We start from the raw sequence: 19,415 nt of genomic DNA on the forward strand, positions 1-19,415 counted from the left end.
ACCTGCCCTTGTTCTCAGGGAGTTTACAGTCTTACTGTGGAGTTTATGAACAGTTTTATTTCTTCGCTTTGAGCTAATGACCCAATGGTTACCATTAGGGAACACGTCATTCACCCATCCTGTGCCTATGGAAGAGCCTCAGGTCAAACTGCAGAAAATTCAAGGACCTAATGTAGTTCTTGCCTTGCGCTTATTCACTGGCCTATCAGCCGCTTCCCCCACATTATTTAATCTTAAGAACCCTTTGCAGCCATCCCTGTCTGCTATCAGGACTTCACAGAGGAACATGAGGTTCGGAGGAACGAGCCATCTATACTCACAGACCCAGGAAGCGGTAATGCAGCACACCAACTAGGAAATTCTCCTTTTTAGCCACCCCCCCCTTTTTTTCTCTTTTGGTCGCCCTCCCCCCCTTATATTTCTTCTTTCCATGCACAGTCAACTTCGGTGCTCATTTTCTTCCCCCTTGACTTTGAGTCACCTTGAAATTTGTCAAAGTAGCACTTTTGTTGTCTCGCTTGCTGTCTTCTATCTTTGCAAACAAACCTTCGGCTGCCTTTGAGATACTTGGACACTATGTACCAAGACATGAAGGTTTGGGCGAGAGTTGGATACATGCACGGTGCTGTGACTGTTGACCTTGTTTCTTCTCGCCATTTCTAAGCTGCTCTCGTTTCACACTCTTTCTAAAGACTTTAAAGCGTTGGATTTCTTAAAGGTTGTGCACGTCTATTCTAACTTGTTGCTACCTGCGTATTAATACAGGCTTTTTTTTTTTTTGGTAAGAGAATAGCAACTTTATTTTTTATCACCTATTTAGTTTTAGTGTCAATAAATTTCTGGAATGTAATATAGTGTCTCGGTAAATATTTTGAATATGAATTGATGTGTGTGTGTGTGTGTGTGTGTGTGCATGGGCTACCATGTGTAACAAAGTTTAGTCAAGATCTAAAACGGCTTTGACTTGAGGGCCTGAAGTACTACCTTCCCCTCCCATTTCTGGCTCTCTTGCTACAATTTCCACTTGGGTGCTGTCGTTGTAGGCCTCTTTCAAGGCTTAGTTTCCACACCAGCAAAATGGGGACAGGAGCAACAGATGACTTTTTGCCCTTCTCGCCTTCCATCACCCATTCCTTCTCCACGGAAGGTTTAGCATGCACGCTTCCTTCTGGGTAAAATAAGCATTCACCAGAGCCCCCAGAAGCTTCGGGTCAGCGACCCCGGTGGCGTGCCCAACCTGGAGAGGGAGCAACCCCGGGGCCCTCCCCATGCCTCGCGGGGGTCCGGAAGCAAGTCGGCCGCCCTTGGGTTGCGGGCCCGCCGAGTCCTCGGGAGCTCCGGCCCCAGACGCCCTCTTGCCCCGAGGCAGAACGGCGGCCTCGGTGCCACCGCGAAATGGGCCCGGCGCCGCGCAGGCTCCGGCGCGCGCCCAAGGGCCCGGCCTCGTTCTGGCTGCCGTGGCCCCGCCGACCGCGCGGCGCGGCGCTGCACTGGGGGCGGGGAGTCTGATGGGAGACGCGCGCGGCGGCGCCGAGGAGGAGGAGGCGGCGGCTGCAGCCCGGGAGAGGGAGCGGGAGAGGGACTGGGCGCGGGTGGTGGGAGGCGGGGGCCAGGGGGAGGTGCCGCCGCCGCCGCCCGCCCCTTTCCGCTGGGGAGCAGCTGCAGCAGCAGGAGCGGAGCCGGAGCCGCGCAGCCGCCGCCGCCGCCACCACCGCCGGGGGATGTGGCCGGCGCCTGCCCCAAGCCGCGCCGCCTCCTGACTTCTCGCCCGCCGTCGCCGTCGCTGCCGTCGCCGCCGAGTCGTGCGGGGCCAGGCCGCGCCCTCCCCGGGCGCCCGGCGGCTCGCATGCCGAGGGGCTCCGGGGCGTAGCTGCGCGCCCGGCGCCGCCTCCGGGCTCCTCCGGCCCCGCCATGGGCTGCTGCAGCTCCGCCTCCGCCGCGCAGGTGAGGGGCTCCCGCCTCCCGGCCGCCCGCCCGGATGCCACCCCGCGCCGTGCGCGCCTGCCGAGCGGTGCCTTGGGCGCCCCTGCGGTGCCCTGCGCCCCTCCGATCCCCTGCGCCCGTGCGCGGCCCCCGCTGCCCGCCGCGCTCCCTCCCCCGCTTTCGCACCTGAGCCGCCCGTCCCGCCTGCCTTGCAGGTAGAGGCGCCCCTGGGCGCCCGCTCTGCCCCCAGGAGACGTCCCCTTCCCTCGTCTTGGGGCCCGCCTGCCTGCTGCCCACCTCCGCGGAGACCCCCAGTCATCCACAGACTGTTTTCCGTGTCCCCAGAAGGTGCACCCCAGCTTGGGCTCTTCACCTCTCTTCCACCTTATTTCAGTTTCGGCTCCATTTAATAAGCGGCCCGTTTCCCCTGGCCTGCGGTCCCCTCAGCCAGGATCAGGTGCTTCAGTGGGTCCCCGTGCCCTTCCGGGGCCCATTTCACAGATCCCACCCCCTCACTCCCCACCCCATCCCCCCTCTGTGCCTTGACCCCAGGCACCGCGGCCTCTGGGCGCACCGAGGGCCCTGCGGGAGCGCGGGGACTGGGCTGGGAAGGAGATTGGGCACCTGGTGGGTGACGGGAGCGTTACGGAAACTCCCTCTTTGTTGCCAGTGTAACAGGAGGAAGAGGTGCCGAATTTAGTTTTTCTGTGGGCACTGGCTGGATGTTGTCGCTGAGGGCTGAGATGCAGAGATTTCTCCCAGCTGCCACCCTGCCCCCATCCAAATTTCGCTAGCCGCCTTCTCCCTTTCCGATCAGAGCCTCTAACCTGGGTGGAAATGTTTGGACAACTGTGTAAGGATCAGATGTAATAGAACTTGACTGCTGGCCACTAATAACTGAGAGGACCTGTTTGTAAATTACCTAATTTAGTGGATTAGTGAGTGTATTTACAAATACGATAAAAAGCAATCAGGAATACTGCATCAAACTGTCTGGTGGTGGTGTATGAAAAATAGGCTTTGACAACGCCTGGGATGTTTCTCCACAGTTTCATTAGCGTAGAATTTAACAGTAGTCTGATTTGTTTGTTTTTTTTTCTCCTTGGGGTTGGGGGTGCGTTTGCTTGTAGAAATAAAGGCTGGCTGGTTTTTGGCGTAAAAAAACCGCTAGTTTTGGGGGAAAAATTCCTCTAGGGATGTAGCGTCTGTGACACAGAAGTGTTTGCTGCTAAGTGACTATATATAACTCAGTTTTAAATAACCTGCATACTTATTCTGAAAAATCTGAGATCTGTCACAGAAAAGACTAAAATTGAGAGAAGGACGTTGATGGCTTATTAGGCATTCTTCCTGTTTGTCCAGTTCTTAGGCTGAGTCGTTTAGTTAAGTAGTTAAACCTTCCTATTCAGTTAGGTTAGCAAAGAAAAGCCATGTGTCTGGATCAGGGCTTTCGGATTAGCACATAGAGGTGTGGAGAAACATACCTTTCAACCGTTTAGGAATTTAGGGGCAGGGGGCGCATATATTAATAATTATGCATTGTTCATCTAATATTTAAATATAGTTTTTGACAAAAGATATCTTTCACATTGCCTTTCTTTCCGGAATTGGCTTGCTGTGCACGCTCATTTGCTGGGGAAATGCCTTTAAGACAGGAAAGTATTGATAGTTTATTTATGGGTGGCATGTTCAGTGCATGAAAGATAATTTGGGAGGGCCAGGTTCTGCGCCAGAACTCCACTTTAAACGGGTAATGGTCATGTGGTTGTCTTGCTCTAGGTTGTAGTGGTGCAGAATGCAGACACATACCTTCTCTTCCTTTTTCCTCCTCCCAAAGGCACTGTTTTCTGCGTGCCACGTTCTACAGACAAGATTCCTGTCTGAGGGGATTCATTTTTTACCACCTTGGGGATTTCTGTAGCCAATCAGCAGTTGTTAACATGGCTTTGAGTTCAGCTTTAGGGTCTTAAAGTGTTCAGTGGAGCATGAAGGCAGGTTTTAGGTACAGGGACTGGTCATCATTTTCTTCTTAGAATTTTTGGGCATCATTCTTCATTTATGAAGTGTTCTCAATCTGGCTTTTTAACACTCAGCTCAGAAACAGCAGGCATTTGGATTGCTCTTGTATGTAGTGTGTTGTGTCGAGATAAAACGGGTACAACTTTAAATGTTCTTTGGGTACAGAGCTGCACACTACTGAGCTGATTTTAGGGGTCATGAATGTATTTTCAGACAGAATATGTTTGATTCTGCTTTCTACTGGGTTGGGAATTTCTTGAGTATAGAAACTGCTTTTGTTTTCCTCGCTTCTCAGTTACTACAGTGCCCCACTGTGTCTTACAGAGTGGCTCAGCTGTGGCTTTTGAATGGAGTGCATACTCACATTTGGACATTTGGCTAGCAAGTCACGGATTATGAACTCCCAGCCCTGACCAGTGTCATTTCCATGGTTTGGTGATCTAACCCCACCAGACTATCCTCTGTTTAACCCAAACCCCAACTTTGTTAAAGTTTACCTCCCTCTCTCACATTTATTACTGTTCTATTAATGGCACCACTCGTAAAGTGGAGCAAGTTTTTCCCTTTTCTCCTGACACCTGGCTCAGTGTGTCTTTCTTTTAGTTGGTGCAGTGACTGTAACAATCGAAGGCTTGCCTGCAAGCTCTGATGATACCCTGCATAGCCTATCAAAATGTCCTACTCAGAGGTATCACCAGTAACTTTGAAGCTAGACTTTATTAGTGTATGTAAAGCACGTTTTATTTTCTTGATGGGGTTGGGTGTTGAAGTATAATTTATTCCCCCCTCCTCGTCTCTTACTATGTAGATCCTTGTAAAAGAGTTTATGGTCTCCTGAACTTTGATCTCTGTAGTTCTGATGCTGTTGTATCCCTTTGCCATATCTGGGTATCATAATTTCCCATCAAAATAATTGTCCTGCTTTAAGAATGAAATTTAAAATGTTATATTCTTTGATGGTATTTCACTGCTAAGGGAGTCAATTATTTATAAAATAATCTGTATAGTAGTAGGTACATATATGTATATTATACAAATATATAATATGTATATATTGATATGTAATAGGTACATATTAACACAGCTCTTGCAGAACTATTTGGGTGATTTTTCTCCATCTTAATTAGTAACCATTCTTCATTGTTGGAAATTGCTCCAAACAAGCCAGTGCATGATACCCTTTGCCTGTAAGTCTGTTTGAAGGAAGCATCATTATGAATTATTATAAGTAAGACAATCTGGAGATCCTTTTTACAACACGAGTTCTCCCTAAGACTCTTGCCGTTTATTCCCACCTCTCCAGAATTCATTTCTTCTGCTACAACCTGACTTAATTTCTATTCTTGTAATGTTACACTTCAAAGTTCACGTGTAAATCTTCAAATTTATTAAATGTCCTTTCCCATTGACAAGCCAGTGTAAATGAAGGAAGTTTGTGAAAGATTGCTTAGCAACTTTCTGTAAGCCTTGGTCGCTAATGGATGGATCATTATTTCTGACAGCAGTGCTTTGGAGGCGAGGGATTTCTCAAGCCTCTAACCTCAGAACTGGAAAGAAAGGAGTTTTCTCTGCTTTATGGGCCTCACTTTAGAAGACCCTTGGGCACCGTCTTGTCCCAAGCCCTTTAAATTGAGGGTGACACATTTAACTGCCATTTCTTAGCATGCTGCCATATTTGGAGAGTGACAGAAAACAGGAGTCATTTTCCTGTTACCATCTGGATAACTTGTAGCAATTTTCTAATGCTGTATTCACGTTGCCTCTGTTGAATTCGAAGTCAGGTGATAAAAATGAAATTGCAGGATTAGTGGAATCACTGACAGAGACAGAGTCGCTCAATTAAAAATGTGCTCTGGGAAGTAAACTTCATTGAGGAGTGAAAGTGGTCGTGCTAAAAAAGTCAGGCTGCATTGGTGGCCAGACCTGTCATTCAAGCACTCAGAAGACTGGAGGGTTCCTGGGAGTTTAGTGACCATGAGAGGAGTTCCCAGGCCAGTCTGAGGGCTATGTAGTAAGCCCTTGCCTCCAGCAAACACAAACCCAGTGTGGTAAGACGTTAGTGAATGTTAGAATTGGCTGGGAAATAGTATTGAAATGGTATGCTGTTTTATCTGTTTTCAGAGTCATTGTCTTGTGTTTATTGTATCCATGGTAATTCAGACTGATTTTGCTTCCATGTTATAACTGAAGAAACTGAGACTTGGAGGTTAGGAAAGTGTCTGGAGTCACGCAGAGACCCACTCAGTGGTTAAGACTTCCTGCCGGCATTGTCTGCCTCTTGACTTGTGTGCTTTCCCTGTGCTCACACACAAAGTTCCTGAATCCAAAGTCGCTGTGTACTTTTCTTTTTATTCTGTAAAAAAAAAGGCCAATTTTGTGTGAAAGAATTTCCAAGATTTCTTACCACTTTGAAACCCCCACAGTTAGGAGCTGGGGAGGATCATCATGTGATCAAGCAGGGCTTATCCAGTGTGAATGCTTCCAGACTTACCAGGGTCTAGCCATGCTTTTTGATGTGCTAGCTTTGCCATTTAAAAATGCTACTGACACGGGAAGAATATTAGCTATACAAATTTATTTTGCTCTGGCAATTGGTTCACACACCCCCTTCCATGCTCCCTCTCCATTAGAATACTAAGGAGATCTTTCAGTTTTGTAGGTTTGGACTGCAGTTTGTAGACTCTTAAGAGATGCTAGACATGAAGCAGCATCACCGTCTTCCTGTTCTGTTGATGTGAACTCCAGCTCAGAATCATGAGGTTGTCAGGTCAGAGACTAGGATATGGGGTGGCTGGGGCCCTTGCTGTTGATTCTTAGTATCTTAATTAATCTCAACCTTGACTACGCATTAGGATTACTGGAGAAGTTTAAAATTGTTGACGCCTGGGGCTCACTTTTGGAGAGTCCAGTTTAACTGGTTCAGTGGTACTGAAGAGACCCACCGGTGATTGAGACAATCACCTTTGTCCGGGCAGTTTCATCTCCAGTGAGTTCAATTACAGCCTGTGAGGACAGTTCCCAGACTGAATCATTAAATTGAAACAAGTCCCTTCTGACCCATCGCCAGCAACTGATTGACACTAGAACATTGTGTAGATACTCAGCGCACATGTCTAAAACCCGAGTCGGCCTCCAGATTTATCCTCTGCCCCTGTCTCAGTGTATCTGGTTCACTGAGTACTACCAGTAGTTGTGGGACTAGGAAGTCTGAGTCATGAAGGGAGACTCTTCTGTTCTTCCAAGCCTGCTACCACATCTTGCCTTCTTGGATCACTGCCAGCCTCCTAGCTAAGCATCATCTCCACCCAGTACCTTGTGTCCTTTCCGGCTTCAGTCTCTTCTTTCTCCATATTGCAGCCTTAATGGTCTTTGAAAAGTCTAAACTGGTTGGCTGTGTTCCTCTCCTACTTAAAGTTATGTAGTGGTTCTGATGACTGGGGCCAAAGATGAGATTCTCCTAGCATCACCCAGATGGACTGGTCCCCTCTACACCTCTGTTCCAGCCTCCCTTCCATCAGTGGTCCTGAGTTCTTCAGGCGTCTTCTAGGGCTAACACATGTTCACTTGTTAGAAGGCTCCCTGCTTTTCCCTCTATCTGGCCTTGGACTGGTTACTTTCAATTGCATCCTGAAATTCACTTCTTGGAAGATTTTTCTGATCCTCCAAAGTAGGCCAGGTCTCCTCTTTAAACTCCCCGTTGCCTTGCATTCTTCTCTTGGAACACGTAACAGCATAAGCATGTAAGTCTAGTTACACTTGATGTCTAGACTGTGAGTCTGCCTACCGTAACCTATGGCTAGAGGCTGACCTGCTAACCTGTGTCTATATGGCTTGCAAGCCGAGAATGGTGTTTACATAGTTGATGAGAAAACTGAGACAAATACAGCTGAGGCAGACACACAGGGAAGAATATTGTCTGATGAGAAGTCTATGAAATGTGGGTGTCTTTGCTCTAAAGTCAGGTTTCGTTAAGTCACAGCCACCTTTCCTGTCTGCTGTACTGTGCAGTGGTCCAGGAGAGTAGTTCTCCGAGACCTTACTGCTCACAAGCACCGGGATTTATGTCTGGGTCCTTTGCGTGCAGTGTTTGCGTGCAGTCCTGGGCAGATGAGGGGATGATCTTGTCTGCTTTGTGTGTTCCTGCTGGGCTCTGCTTAGCTGACACTGATTCATGTAGGTACTTGGAAAGTATTTTGCTTCCTCATGGTGTGGATGAGCTACTTTCCCAACTCTCCTGTTTCCAAGTTCAATGTGGACTTTTTCCCTTAAGGATAAAGTCTTTAGAGGAAGTCTCAACAGATTTCAGCCGATTCCTTTGGCAGCCACAGGTGAACTGTGGTTCATGTTCTTTTTAAACATAGTGTCTTTTCTTCTGTTATTTTTTTGTTTTACTTATTTGAAGTAGGACATGCTTTTTCTTTTTTAAAGGAGAGTAGCGTTTTCTAGTATATTTTATTATACTTAATCAGGGAACATCAACTTTTTTGTCCTTGCTATATGGGCTTATTATTAATTTCATAGTATTTTCAGCATAGGTAGTAGTTCAGATTAAGACTTTGCAAACATTTGATTAACTGCTGAAATTATTTACGTTCCAAAGCCATATTATTACTCCTGTTAGGTGCTCACCACAACCAGACAGGCATTTATTTAGAAGTGAAGTTCTTAAAGAAGACATTTATTCTCACTTCTATACGTGTTAATGTGTGTGAGTACACACGTATGTGTGGACAGTCTGGTGTTCTTCCTTGCGCTGTCTTTGTGTTAGACAAGGTCTCTTACTGGCATGGAACTCACTAATGGGAAAGGCTGTTTGGGGAGCCAGCCCATGGCATCAGCTCTGTCTTGCTGGGTATAGTGCCACCCTTGGCTTTTCCACTGGGCTTGAGGGGTTGAACTTGGCTCTTCATGCTGGCAAGGCAAGCATCTTAGTGACTGAGCTATCTCCCTATTCCATAGTCTTATTTTTAAGGTTGCCAGAAACCAAAAATGTTAAGCACAAATGTTATCTCTGGGTCCATTTGTATAATGTCAAGGAAAGAAAATAGCAAGAAGATGGGAAAATTGAAGAGAGGTGGCTGCTTCAGCTGTTTAAGTACCAGTGAAGGAACAACATGCTTTACTCTGTAGTGTGGTAACGTGAGCAAGATTCCTCATTACAAGTCACTTAGGGTGTTGCAGCCAGAAGAAGAAAACAGCAAATTACCCTTGAATCCAAATACTGGATTAAACAAAATTTATTCTTTCCTGTTCAGTCCTGGGGTGGGGGGCGGGGTCCCAGGGAGTTTGCTCAGTGACTCCGTGATGACTCATAAAAGCAAGTGGCAAGGATACTCCTTCTCTTCTTGTTTCTATTCCCTCTCTTCTGTCCCTCCCTCCCCTCCCTGCCCTCCCTCTCTCCTTCCCTTCCTCTCCCCTCTCCTTCCCTTCTTCCTCCCCCCCCCCCCCCCCCCCCGTCTCCTTCCCTTCCTCCCCTCTCTCCCTCCCACCCGTAGTTCAGGCTGGCTTCAGACTCATGCCTCTACCTCAGCCTTGAGTCTGGAGATTACTGGTGTGAGCCACCACACCCAGCTCTTTCTTCTGCAGTCTTCAGGGAGGTAGCCTTTCCTCGCTTAGCCCCACTTCTGATCTGTGTCTTCCTGATGGACTTTTTAACAATCTCTTCTGGGTTTCCTTGGATGGGAATTACAGAATGCAGCTATAATTCTCATCCCTGATAGTGTCTAGCAGGGTGAAAGCAGCCTGCATGCCCCAAGATAACTGTGAATGGGACCCAACACCAAATGGTAATTACAGAACAGAATGCATTCTGAGAGGTTTTTTTTTTTACTTATTTTATTTCTTGTGACAATTGTGCCATTCTCCAGTGTGAACTTTGTAGATGGTGATCACATGTTGCAGTGTCAGAAGGTTGGACACACCTGGTGGACTAACCAGACTTTCTCTCTAAGTCAGGTAGGGTAGGACAGCCAGCTACAAGTGGGAGGGCCCAGTGGCTCTGGGACTGCTGCCTCAGGGTAGCCCCGGGAGCGCTGCCATTTTCTTCTGTTTGTGAAATCACACTTCCTTAGTTTTCCTAACTTTTTCATGTATCTCCAGTATAAACCTTTTGCAGTCCCTAGTTTTGAGCCGCACTAAAGTGACCCCCCTCCCCACCAGCCAGGGCTGTAGCCACTGCTCAAACCGCAGCCCCTTTCTTTCTCCTCCTCCACGCCCACAGCCCCTTTCTCTGGCTGACAAAAGGACAGCTTCAGAGAAAGAACTTCTGAGGTTGGAGTATGGTTAAGTAGTTAATTAACATTCCTCCAAGAGTGGTCCCAGGGGAGTCTGAGAGTTCAGAGAGCCTCTTCCATTCCAGCCCCTCACTCTTTTCCTTTCTGCCTCTACCTCTTCTGGACTCTTTCATCTGGTGGTGCCTGGTGTTCTTTACCTCTGTCTGCTTGGTATTCAGTTTTCCTCTTTAGCTTCCTCTTTCTGTTTCTCCCCAGCACTACCTGGTGCACTCTACCGCTGTGGTGTGGAGGAGACCAGGGGGTGGAGTTGGGGCAGGCAGCGGTTCTGTTTTAGCTTTCTTTGTCCTTCACCTGCTTAACTTTGGCTTTTTTTTTTATTGCAGTGAAAATGAAGATTTGCATTGTTTAGAATATCCCTGATAGAAGGTGGTCTCTTTCTGCGTGCCAAACACAGCTCTGTAATAAATAGAGTTTTGGAACTAGAAGTTAACGGCTAATATGTAAAAATGTTCAATTTCGTTAGTACTAAGGCTAAAGGAGGGGCACCCCTCTATGCCGGTGACCTTGATAAAAGTTAGCAGAATAATATTAATTGCCTCTGTGGTTTTGACTCAAATAGACGTTATCGATTTGCTGAATAAATTGGAGTAACCCTCTTGGGGTACTGCTTGACAGCTTACAGTAAAAGCCATGGTAAAACTTGTTGACATCCTCTAGTAAAGTACAGTCATCTGACGTGCAGGGATGCTTCCGCCATGACCTTATTTGCTTATTTTGTTTACTTATTGTGGGTGGGTGGATGACTACGAGTCAGACAGCTGTGCAAGTCAGTCCTTCCTACCCTGTGGGCTCCTGGACTTGAAGTCAGGGCATCATCAGGCCTGGTGGCAGGTTCCTGGATCCACTGAGCTATCTTGTGGGCCGTGTTGTGTTATTTATAATAGCAGAAGAGTTCAGGCTTAACTATTATACTTCTGATTTCAAGCTTTCCCTTTTTGTTTTTGTTTTTTATTTTTAAATTATTACATCCATTTGCCTTTAGTGTGCTGGATTTGGTCACTGCCCACCAAGTCCTCCCTTAGTGGTTAAGTGGCAGTTGACCACTGCTGTGGTTTTCATCCCTTCTCAGAGAGGCACTTAGCACCAGAGGATTGAGCACCATTGTGCACCGGAAGGAGTGGGAGCTGCCAGACAGTGGGTATGGATTTCCGTTCTAACACCAGCTCACTTATTCGTGTTGACATCTTAGGTTATTGGTACCTTGGTTTCACCAGAAGAAAATGGAAATTTCATGGACTTGGATCAAACTATACAAATGATAAAAATGTCCCAGGAGTTTCCATATTAATGTAAACTGAAAAGTTCTATCACCTGTGCTCCCACTAAAAAGGCAGCCTTGGATTTGTGTTTTGGAAGACTCACCCCGAATCCAAAACCCTGTGTTGGGGGACAAGTGCCTGAATGACATGGATGGCAGTCACGGCAGAGACCAGGCTGGGCCTAGGAGCTTAGGGCGTGAGGGGGGTGTGGAGGTGGGAGGTGGGGGAATAGCAGCTGGCTTCCTGGACATCAGTCACTCTTCACCTCCCTGCTTTGGAAGGAGTGAGAACTTAGAGAAGGGAGAAGGAAGAACAGCAGTGGGAAGGATAGCTCGGTCCAGCAAGGAGAGGCATGAACTGCTGCATTTCAGTAGGGGAAGGAGTTCTGACCAGGGAGGCGAGAAGAGATGTCAAGGGAGGCTGTTCACATTTGAATGAATGGGAAATGAGCAGCCATGGGGCATTTAAAGGCCACCTAACAGTGTGTCTGTGCGGACAGGACAATGATGCAAGGCAGGGCAGAGGCCCCGGAGGAAGCAGAAGAGACCTTGTGGAGTTGAAGTAAGAAAGGCTCTCCTGCCTGGATGTGGGCATGAAGGGTAAAGCAGGGGACAGGACAGATGCTTTGAGTGGGGTTCAGAACTCCTATGCAGTGGGAGAAGGGCTGTTGAGATTGACAGACTTGGGAATTGATAGGGCGAGTGAGTGGTGAGAGGAAGGAGAGCCGAATTTTGAATGGACTTGGTAGAGGTGCTTCTTGGTGCCTCCAGATATTGCAGTCTCTCCTCGACTGAACATCACAGATGGGTTTGGGAACATGCTTGCACCATGAGCAGGAGGATCTTCAAGTATGGGTGGTTGCCAAGGGGCAGGGGAAGGCACTGTGATAGTGACTTGGGGAGGAGGGGCTTATTTTGGGCGATGTTTTGGGAGATTCAGAGAATTGTGGGGAAGGCATAAAGCCTGGGGCAGCTCCCTTTTGCCAGAAACGTGAGGGAATAGCTTGTTCCTATCTTGACAGACCCAGAAGCAGAGATCTCAGTCCGGAAACAAGGTCATCTCTAACTCTCAAAGGCCCACCCTAGTGGCTCGCCCTCAAAGACCAGTCTTTGCCGGACAGGCTCCACAGCCTTTCAGAATAGCATGGGCCAGGGATTCAGGTCGGTTAGCCTGTGGGAACCATTTCAGAAGTAAACTGTAATAGGCACTAAATCGGAGCAGGCAGCTGTGCACGGGTTCCCAGTTCACTGAGCAGGCAGCTGTGCAGATTGCCAGTGCCTACTGGCTGCTGATCGAAGGTTAGACATTTCCTCTCGTAGTCTCAGATCTAAGGTGGCCGCCTGAGTTATCCCCAGTTTAGAAATGAAACAGGCTCAAACATTTTGCACAACTTCCTCACTGCCACCCAGCAGTTTAAAACCAAATTAGTTCTGAGGACGTTCCTGTTGCCTCATCTTCTCCCTTGATTTCTGTTGAGAACTGCATTTGCTGCATTTGGGTGGTGAGACGGCTGTAACTTAGCTGTGTCCTTTTTGTTGTGTGAGCTCAGAGATGATGTGTGCTGTTTATTCTTTTTAACTGGGGAGAGGGCACTGAGAGCAGGTAAAGGGATTGATTTTGTGAAAAAATATCCCGAAACCCACATGTGCGAGGAGAGAACAGACTGCTGGAAATCGGCTTCTGGCCTTCAGTTGTGCTGTGCCATGGGCTCCCCAGTAAATAGAATTAATTTTAAAAGGTGTCTATTGGTTAGTGTATAAAAACTTGGAGCAGGGTCGATGTAAGTGCTTTTTAGAAAACTTGAGACTCAGTGGTGGCATTTTCTCCTGGGCCTTCCTGTATTTCACTCTGAGAACTTAGGTCTGAGAGGTTTATCTTGGAAGTAGAATTGTTAATGTGATCTTGTCTTTCCTGACGGTGACTGGAGGGACACACATACAGAGACACAGAAACACAGAGGATGTGTATTTTCTGCCTTATTGCTTTGCTGGTGTTTTGAGACAGTTGCAGGCAGTTCAACCTGGTTTTGTTAGGAAGGTTTGGAAACAATAGTTGAAGAGGCCACTTCATTTTAAAAGTAAGTGTGATTCTAGTTTGGGGGTACTTTAAACCCTTCAAACACACAGTTTAACTTGAGAAAGTAAGCCCTGACCAGGTGGAAACATTTGTTTCTCTTTAGTTGCTAACAAGCCACAGAGGACGAGACTCCTGGTGCTGCCACTTAATGGTTAGCTCTTGCCAGGTCCGGTTGTCCCATGCTCTGTCGGTCTCAGTTAAAGATACAAATTATAGATATCTTGATGGCTCCCTAAAGCACTTGCTCCCCGAGGTGTCTGCAGAGAACTCTGTACCGCCTTTGCCTTTTCCTTGCCCCACCTTGAGAAGCCATTGTACATGGTAACATACTAAGACATCATTTCCCCACCCTCATTCCCACATCCAGAAGAGAATTTGCTTCCCTGGACTGATCTATGCTATAAATATCTTTCTGTTTACATCATCCACTCTGTATCTTTCCTGTCTGCCACATGGATATGTTAGGTGACTGGTCATCAAATGGAAACATGGAAATGGAAGTGTACCTGGTGCCCACGCTTCACCTGTGACAGTTTCTAGTTCTGATTGGACTGGTGCTAATTCAAAGAAAGTTAGCACATGGGTCCCCCCACCCCTCGCAGGCACCTCAGACAGGGCTTCTCTTTGTAGCCTTGGCTGTTTTGGAACTTGCTCTGTAGACCAGGATCTCAAAGAGATCCTCCTGCCTCTGCCTCATGAGTGCTAGGATTAAAGGAATTTACCACTACCGCCTGGCTTCACATGGAGTTTTTCTACAGAAATCAAACAATGCCTGAGGCTAACCAAGTTAGCACTAAGGTAGCCATGAATTTTATATCATGTCTATTAATGAGTTTGGTTCAGGCTTTGCATAAGTTCTTAGGCTACGGAGAACTCACAGCTTCGTGTCTCAGCAGCCGCTCTTTTTCCACTTATTAGAGACTTTTGTTTCATGGGCTGAGCTTATGTCCTTGTAACTTTATCGTTGGCCCTGGTTTTGTACGTGTTAGTCACATAAAATGAAAAGCTGAAATCATCCTTTAATGTTTGCCAAGTTTTATGTGTCTGCCTCTCTGTCTGTATTTTAATTGTAAAAATCTGTTATATTAAAAAAAAGTCATGCTTCTAGAGCCTTTGTTCTGGACTCATTTTTCTTCGTGCTCTCTTTAAAAGATTATTATATATTGATATGTATTATTTTATATGTATATTATATATTTGTAAGAGCTATTTATGCACATATTTAGAGCACTAACCATTTCTAGTACTTGTTATTTATTTTTTAAAAATTTATTATTTTTAATTATGTGTATATGTGTGTTCCTATGAGTAGGTATGTGCAGGTGCCCAGGGTGGCTAGATGGGTAAAAGTGTCCTGAAGCTGGAGCTACAGACAGTTGTGAGCCACCTGATGTGGGTACTGGGACTCAGGTCCTCTGCAAGATTAGAATGTGCTCCTGGCTGCCGAGCCATCTCTCTGAGTACTTGCCATTTAAAACAAAAAATATGCCCACCATCACTCTGCCCACCATCATCCTGCCAGCCCCTGTCTTCTGTCCTGAGGCCATTATTCTAAATTACTGGGTCAGTTCTTTCTCTTTTCTCTGTCTCCAGCACACTTGTGTGCCTGGCGCCTCTTTCTTCAGTTTCACCTGTCTCTGCTCTGGAGGATGAAGACAGAGCTCTTCCAACCCTATGCATTGCTTCTACCCTGTACCCTCTTCCTGTGGGCATCCTTGTTCTGCTACAGAGGGGTGTGACTTTGGATTAATGGTCAGTCCTTACACTGTGACTAAGTAAATGCTCTGAGCTGAATCATGGAGTATCTTAGGGTTGCTGTTCTTGGGGACTAAAGTTCTGTACTGTTCTTGTTCTGCTGTATGCTTGGTTTTCTTTGCACTTATGTTTAATTTCTTTGTAAATGGTCACCTAGTTGACTGACTGCATTGTCTAAGCTCCAGATATAAGGCTTTCTGTTCAAGTTCCTTTGCAACATTTCCCATTAAAGTGATACATTGAAAATATTGGTCACCCACTATTGTTTCTGGACCTGTCTGTCTCTTTACGTATAGTAGATGTTAACATCTGGCATATATGTATTTGGAATCACTAGCTGTGTACTCTAGGCTGGCCTTGAACTCATAATCCAACCCAACTTCCACAGTAACTGGGATTATAGTCATGTACTACCATGACCTTTAGGATCGTTCCCTCTGTTACTATATAAACTTTATCCCTTCTGACTAAGTTTGGCTTGAAGTCTGCTGGATAAGAAGATAATTACTACATGTTTGCATAGAATATCATTTCCTATTTATACCTTCACTGTGTGTGTGTGTGTGTGTGTGTTTCCCAGTAAGGTGAATTTTTTGAAAAGAACATTAGTTGTACCTTGGTTCTTAATTCACACAGCCCACGTGTATCCTTTAATTGGAAGGTTGTGACTGTTTACATTTAGAACTGTTAATGAAGGGTATGTACTAATTTGTCCCTTATTTATCTTAAAGCCCTACTGGTTTACTGGTGATAATACTGGATTCTTTCCTAATTCTTATATGTTTATCTATTCTTTTACTCAGGCTTATTCTTAATAAGAGCAGAATTTTTAATAACTTGTATTTTTCTTAAATTTTTTGACAAGATCTGCTCTTTTTAAAAATACTTCTCTCTCTCTCTGCGTGTGTGTGTGTGTGCGTTTATGTGCACCACATTTATGTAGTTGTCCTAAGGGTATCAGATTTTTCTGGTACTGGAGTTACTGGTGGCTGTGAGCTGTCTGATGTGGATGCTGAGAACTAAACCCAGGTCCTCTGAAAAATTAGTGAGTGCTCTTAACTGCTGAACTAAGTCTCTAGCTCTTGTTTATATTCTTATATATTCCTAATATTTGAGTGGATATAAAATTCTAGGTTGGAAGCTATTTTCATATATTAAAAAACAATGTGGTTTTGGGGAATTCATACCCAGGGCTTTACACCTGCTAAGCAGGAACTTCATCACTCATCTACAGTCCAGCCTTTCTCTCAGAATCATATGTATTATTTGATTTCTTTGAGGTTATGGTGCCAAGATTCCTTAGTAAGCAATTGAGCTGGAATTATGGTGCAAAATTTTGTTATTTTGTTATTTTTCAAGTGCCATCAGTTCCACTTACAATTGATGAATGGCCTGCTGGCTAATTGAAAAATATAAAAAATTGTCAAAGTGGGCCTTCCCCATCTGCTCAGAGAGGAAAGGAAAGCAGAGCCTCCGGAGCTCCTTGTGGTCTGCACTGTAAGAAAGTTGCAGAAGGAAGATGTCATTCCACCTTTCTACAGTAGAACCAACTCACGATGCTTGAATATTATGTTTTCAGCAATGACACTGTCAAAGTTCCTATTTCATATTTTCCTCTGAGGTTCTGGGAATTGATCACAGGGCTTCTTTTGCGCATGCTCCATCCCTGAGAACCAACAGTGACATTACCATTCCCAAAGGGGATCGCGTGTTTGGCATAGACTATTACTCTTGGCTGGTCATTGTGCGTAGGGTAAGAGTTACTAAAACAACTTTCTGGGGTGGCTGCTGTTGCTCCATTAGTGGAGGGTGGATACTGCTGCTTATTTATTTATTTATTTATTTATTTTAGTATAGTTCACGTGGACTCTGGAGATTAATGGGCTTTGTGTTCTTACTAATGTGTGTGAGCTGTGTTTTTCCTTTCTTGGAATTCGGATTAAACAGGTGCCTGCTGGTTTGGAAAAAAGAGTCTATATGTAAACTACAACCCTGGGCGGGCTCATATGCCATTTCATGGTAGATGATTTGTGTCAAATTTGTGTCTGAATGATACATTCATTTAAACAGGAATCTTGGGTCTCAGAATCCATTATGGGCCAATACCAGTCTCTTTCCCTGCAGTGCTGGAGCGTGAGAGGCTGCTGTGTCTTCTTACTGCTTTGGGGAGTTGCTCTCCTGGTATTTGGTTTTTTCTTCAGGAGCATGTGACTGTTTTGGTTGTTGTTTTGAGAAATGTGTTATAGCAACTTGTTTGCTTTGAAAGCTCCCCAGGGATCAAATAGCATTTTCAAGTTGTATGAAACTCTCAGTCCTGTGGTCTCCAGCTTTCTGTCTGTGTAGACCCACGACAATGGCTAGTTCCCACGACTTCTCTCTCTGTATTTGGTATATGTCATTGTGCTTAAAGCCACAGTGGAGTAGGAATACCAGCGATAGGTTAAGAACAGCCAAGGCTGTGCCTCCGTAAGATCCGCTTCAGCAGATTCCTCAGCCTTCGTTAGAGAAGCTGACTTCCGTTTTGCTGGGCCCTTCTCTTAAGCTGTGCAAGCTTCCCCTTTTCTCCTTCTATTTTGTCTAGCAATTTATCATTTCTTTTAGCATTGTTTTTAAAATTCTGGATTTTGCCCTCCTCTCTCTCTCTCTCTCTCTTTCTCTCTCTCTCTCTCTCTCTTCTCTCTCTCCTCTCTCTCTCTCTCTCTCTCTCTCTCTCTCTCTCTCTCTCTCTCTGGGCATGGTGGCCTCTTTGGGAAAGCATCTGCTCTCGGTTCTCACTGCTTTAATTACTCTGTACTTATTTAGACATTTCTTCATTTTACCCAAACAGCCTCTGATGAGTCAGCTCATATCCTTTCCTCTCAGGGAACCTTTATCTGTCGTCCACACTGATCTTCAAACAAGATCTCACGCCTAGCGTTAGCAGTATCCAGTTCTGTTCTGTAGGGCGTACGTCGTCAGTGTAGCCCCAGAGTGGACACAGTACTAAACGCTTCTGTGCTTGTCAAGTGTTTTCTTTGCTGTGTACAAGGCTATGTATTTGGTGTGTATCATGGCCTTTCTCACAAAAGTTACAGGTAAGGAGATCAGGCACACACAGGCTAAACAAGTTGTTCTGAGGTCCCGTGGTAGCTTCCTTGTCATAGAGCTAGGATTGACTAACAGGTCGCCAGCCTTCAAACTGTGCTCTTTGTGCCATGCCTTCCTTGGGATGTGTTCTAACAACCAGGAAAATAAAGAATTAGTCTGTTTTTCTCTGGATATGAGGTCTCTGCAGATAGTCACTTGCTGCCCCTCAACTCACTATCATGGGTCCAGGTTGTGTATGCTAATAATTTACTTGTCCTGGTTCTTAAAGTGCTTGAACAGAGTAGCAACACAGATGTATTCATTTGTCATTTATATATGAGGGAGGGGGAGGAGGATCAACAGAAGGAAATTAGAGTCATGTGGGCCCATGGAAGGGCTGATCATCCCCAGTGGGAGGAGTAGGGATGGCACCAGGAGCCACCCCCTTCCTGAGACTCAACAAAGGGATTGATGTTGGAAGGAAGATGAAATTCAGAGTTTGGACTTTGGAGATTGGAGTTCAAGTTCTCTTGAGTGCTCATGAGTCAAGAAACCCTGGGAATTAGTAATGTTTCTGGCGTTTCTACGTTTAGTAGCACACAACCCTAAGCGTTGATTAGAAGGCTTCAAAACAAAGCAGAAAACAAAACAAAAACAACTGCACGTGAGTCCTTTAGCATTGGATCTAGGGCGTTAAACACCCAGGAAGTATGAGTCAAAATAATTTTATGAATGAGGAAGACAACTGAGGAAGCTTGGGGCTAGTTGTTGACATTGTGGAAGATGTTGTGGTTAGCACTTACTGTGTTGTACAGCGTGGGCTCTGCCTTGGAAAGCAGATGAGAACTAGTGGCTTCAGTACATCCCTTCTCCCAGAAGACGTTTTCTCTTCTTTAAATAGTGGGGGAACCATTAGAGTCTTTCTTGTTTAGTTTAATTTTATTTCAGCAGTAGTGATATGTTCTAGATCAATCTCAGGAAAATAACAGTGGGGCAAGTGGAGTAGAGACGAACGGAAGGGTCA

At 45.8% G+C, this 19,415-nt stretch overlaps 1 protein-coding gene across 3 annotated transcripts in view; it reads left to right on the top strand.

The window, feature by feature from the left end:
- The first annotated feature begins 1,791 nt into the window (after window positions 1-1,791).
- Window positions 1,792-19,415, top strand: part of Slc44a1 (solute carrier family 44 member 1) — a 161,410-nt gene continuing 143,786 nt past the window's right edge. For 2 of the 3 annotated variants that reach the window (XM_038347809.2, XM_038347808.2), the window contains exon 1: window positions 1,794-1,944. In XM_038347809.2, the coding sequence (XP_038203737.1) occupies window positions 1,912-1,944 (33 nt within the window). In that variant the 5' untranslated portion in view covers window positions 1,794-1,911. Of the gene's footprint in view, window positions 1,945-19,415 lie in introns of all 3 variants that reach the window. The other variant, XM_038347807.2, reaches the window with a different exon arrangement.

This window comes from Arvicola amphibius, chromosome 11, assembly GCF_903992535.2.
Source record: "Arvicola amphibius chromosome 11, mArvAmp1.2, whole genome shotgun sequence".
Lineage (NCBI taxonomy): Eukaryota > Metazoa > Chordata > Mammalia > Rodentia > Cricetidae > Arvicola > Arvicola amphibius.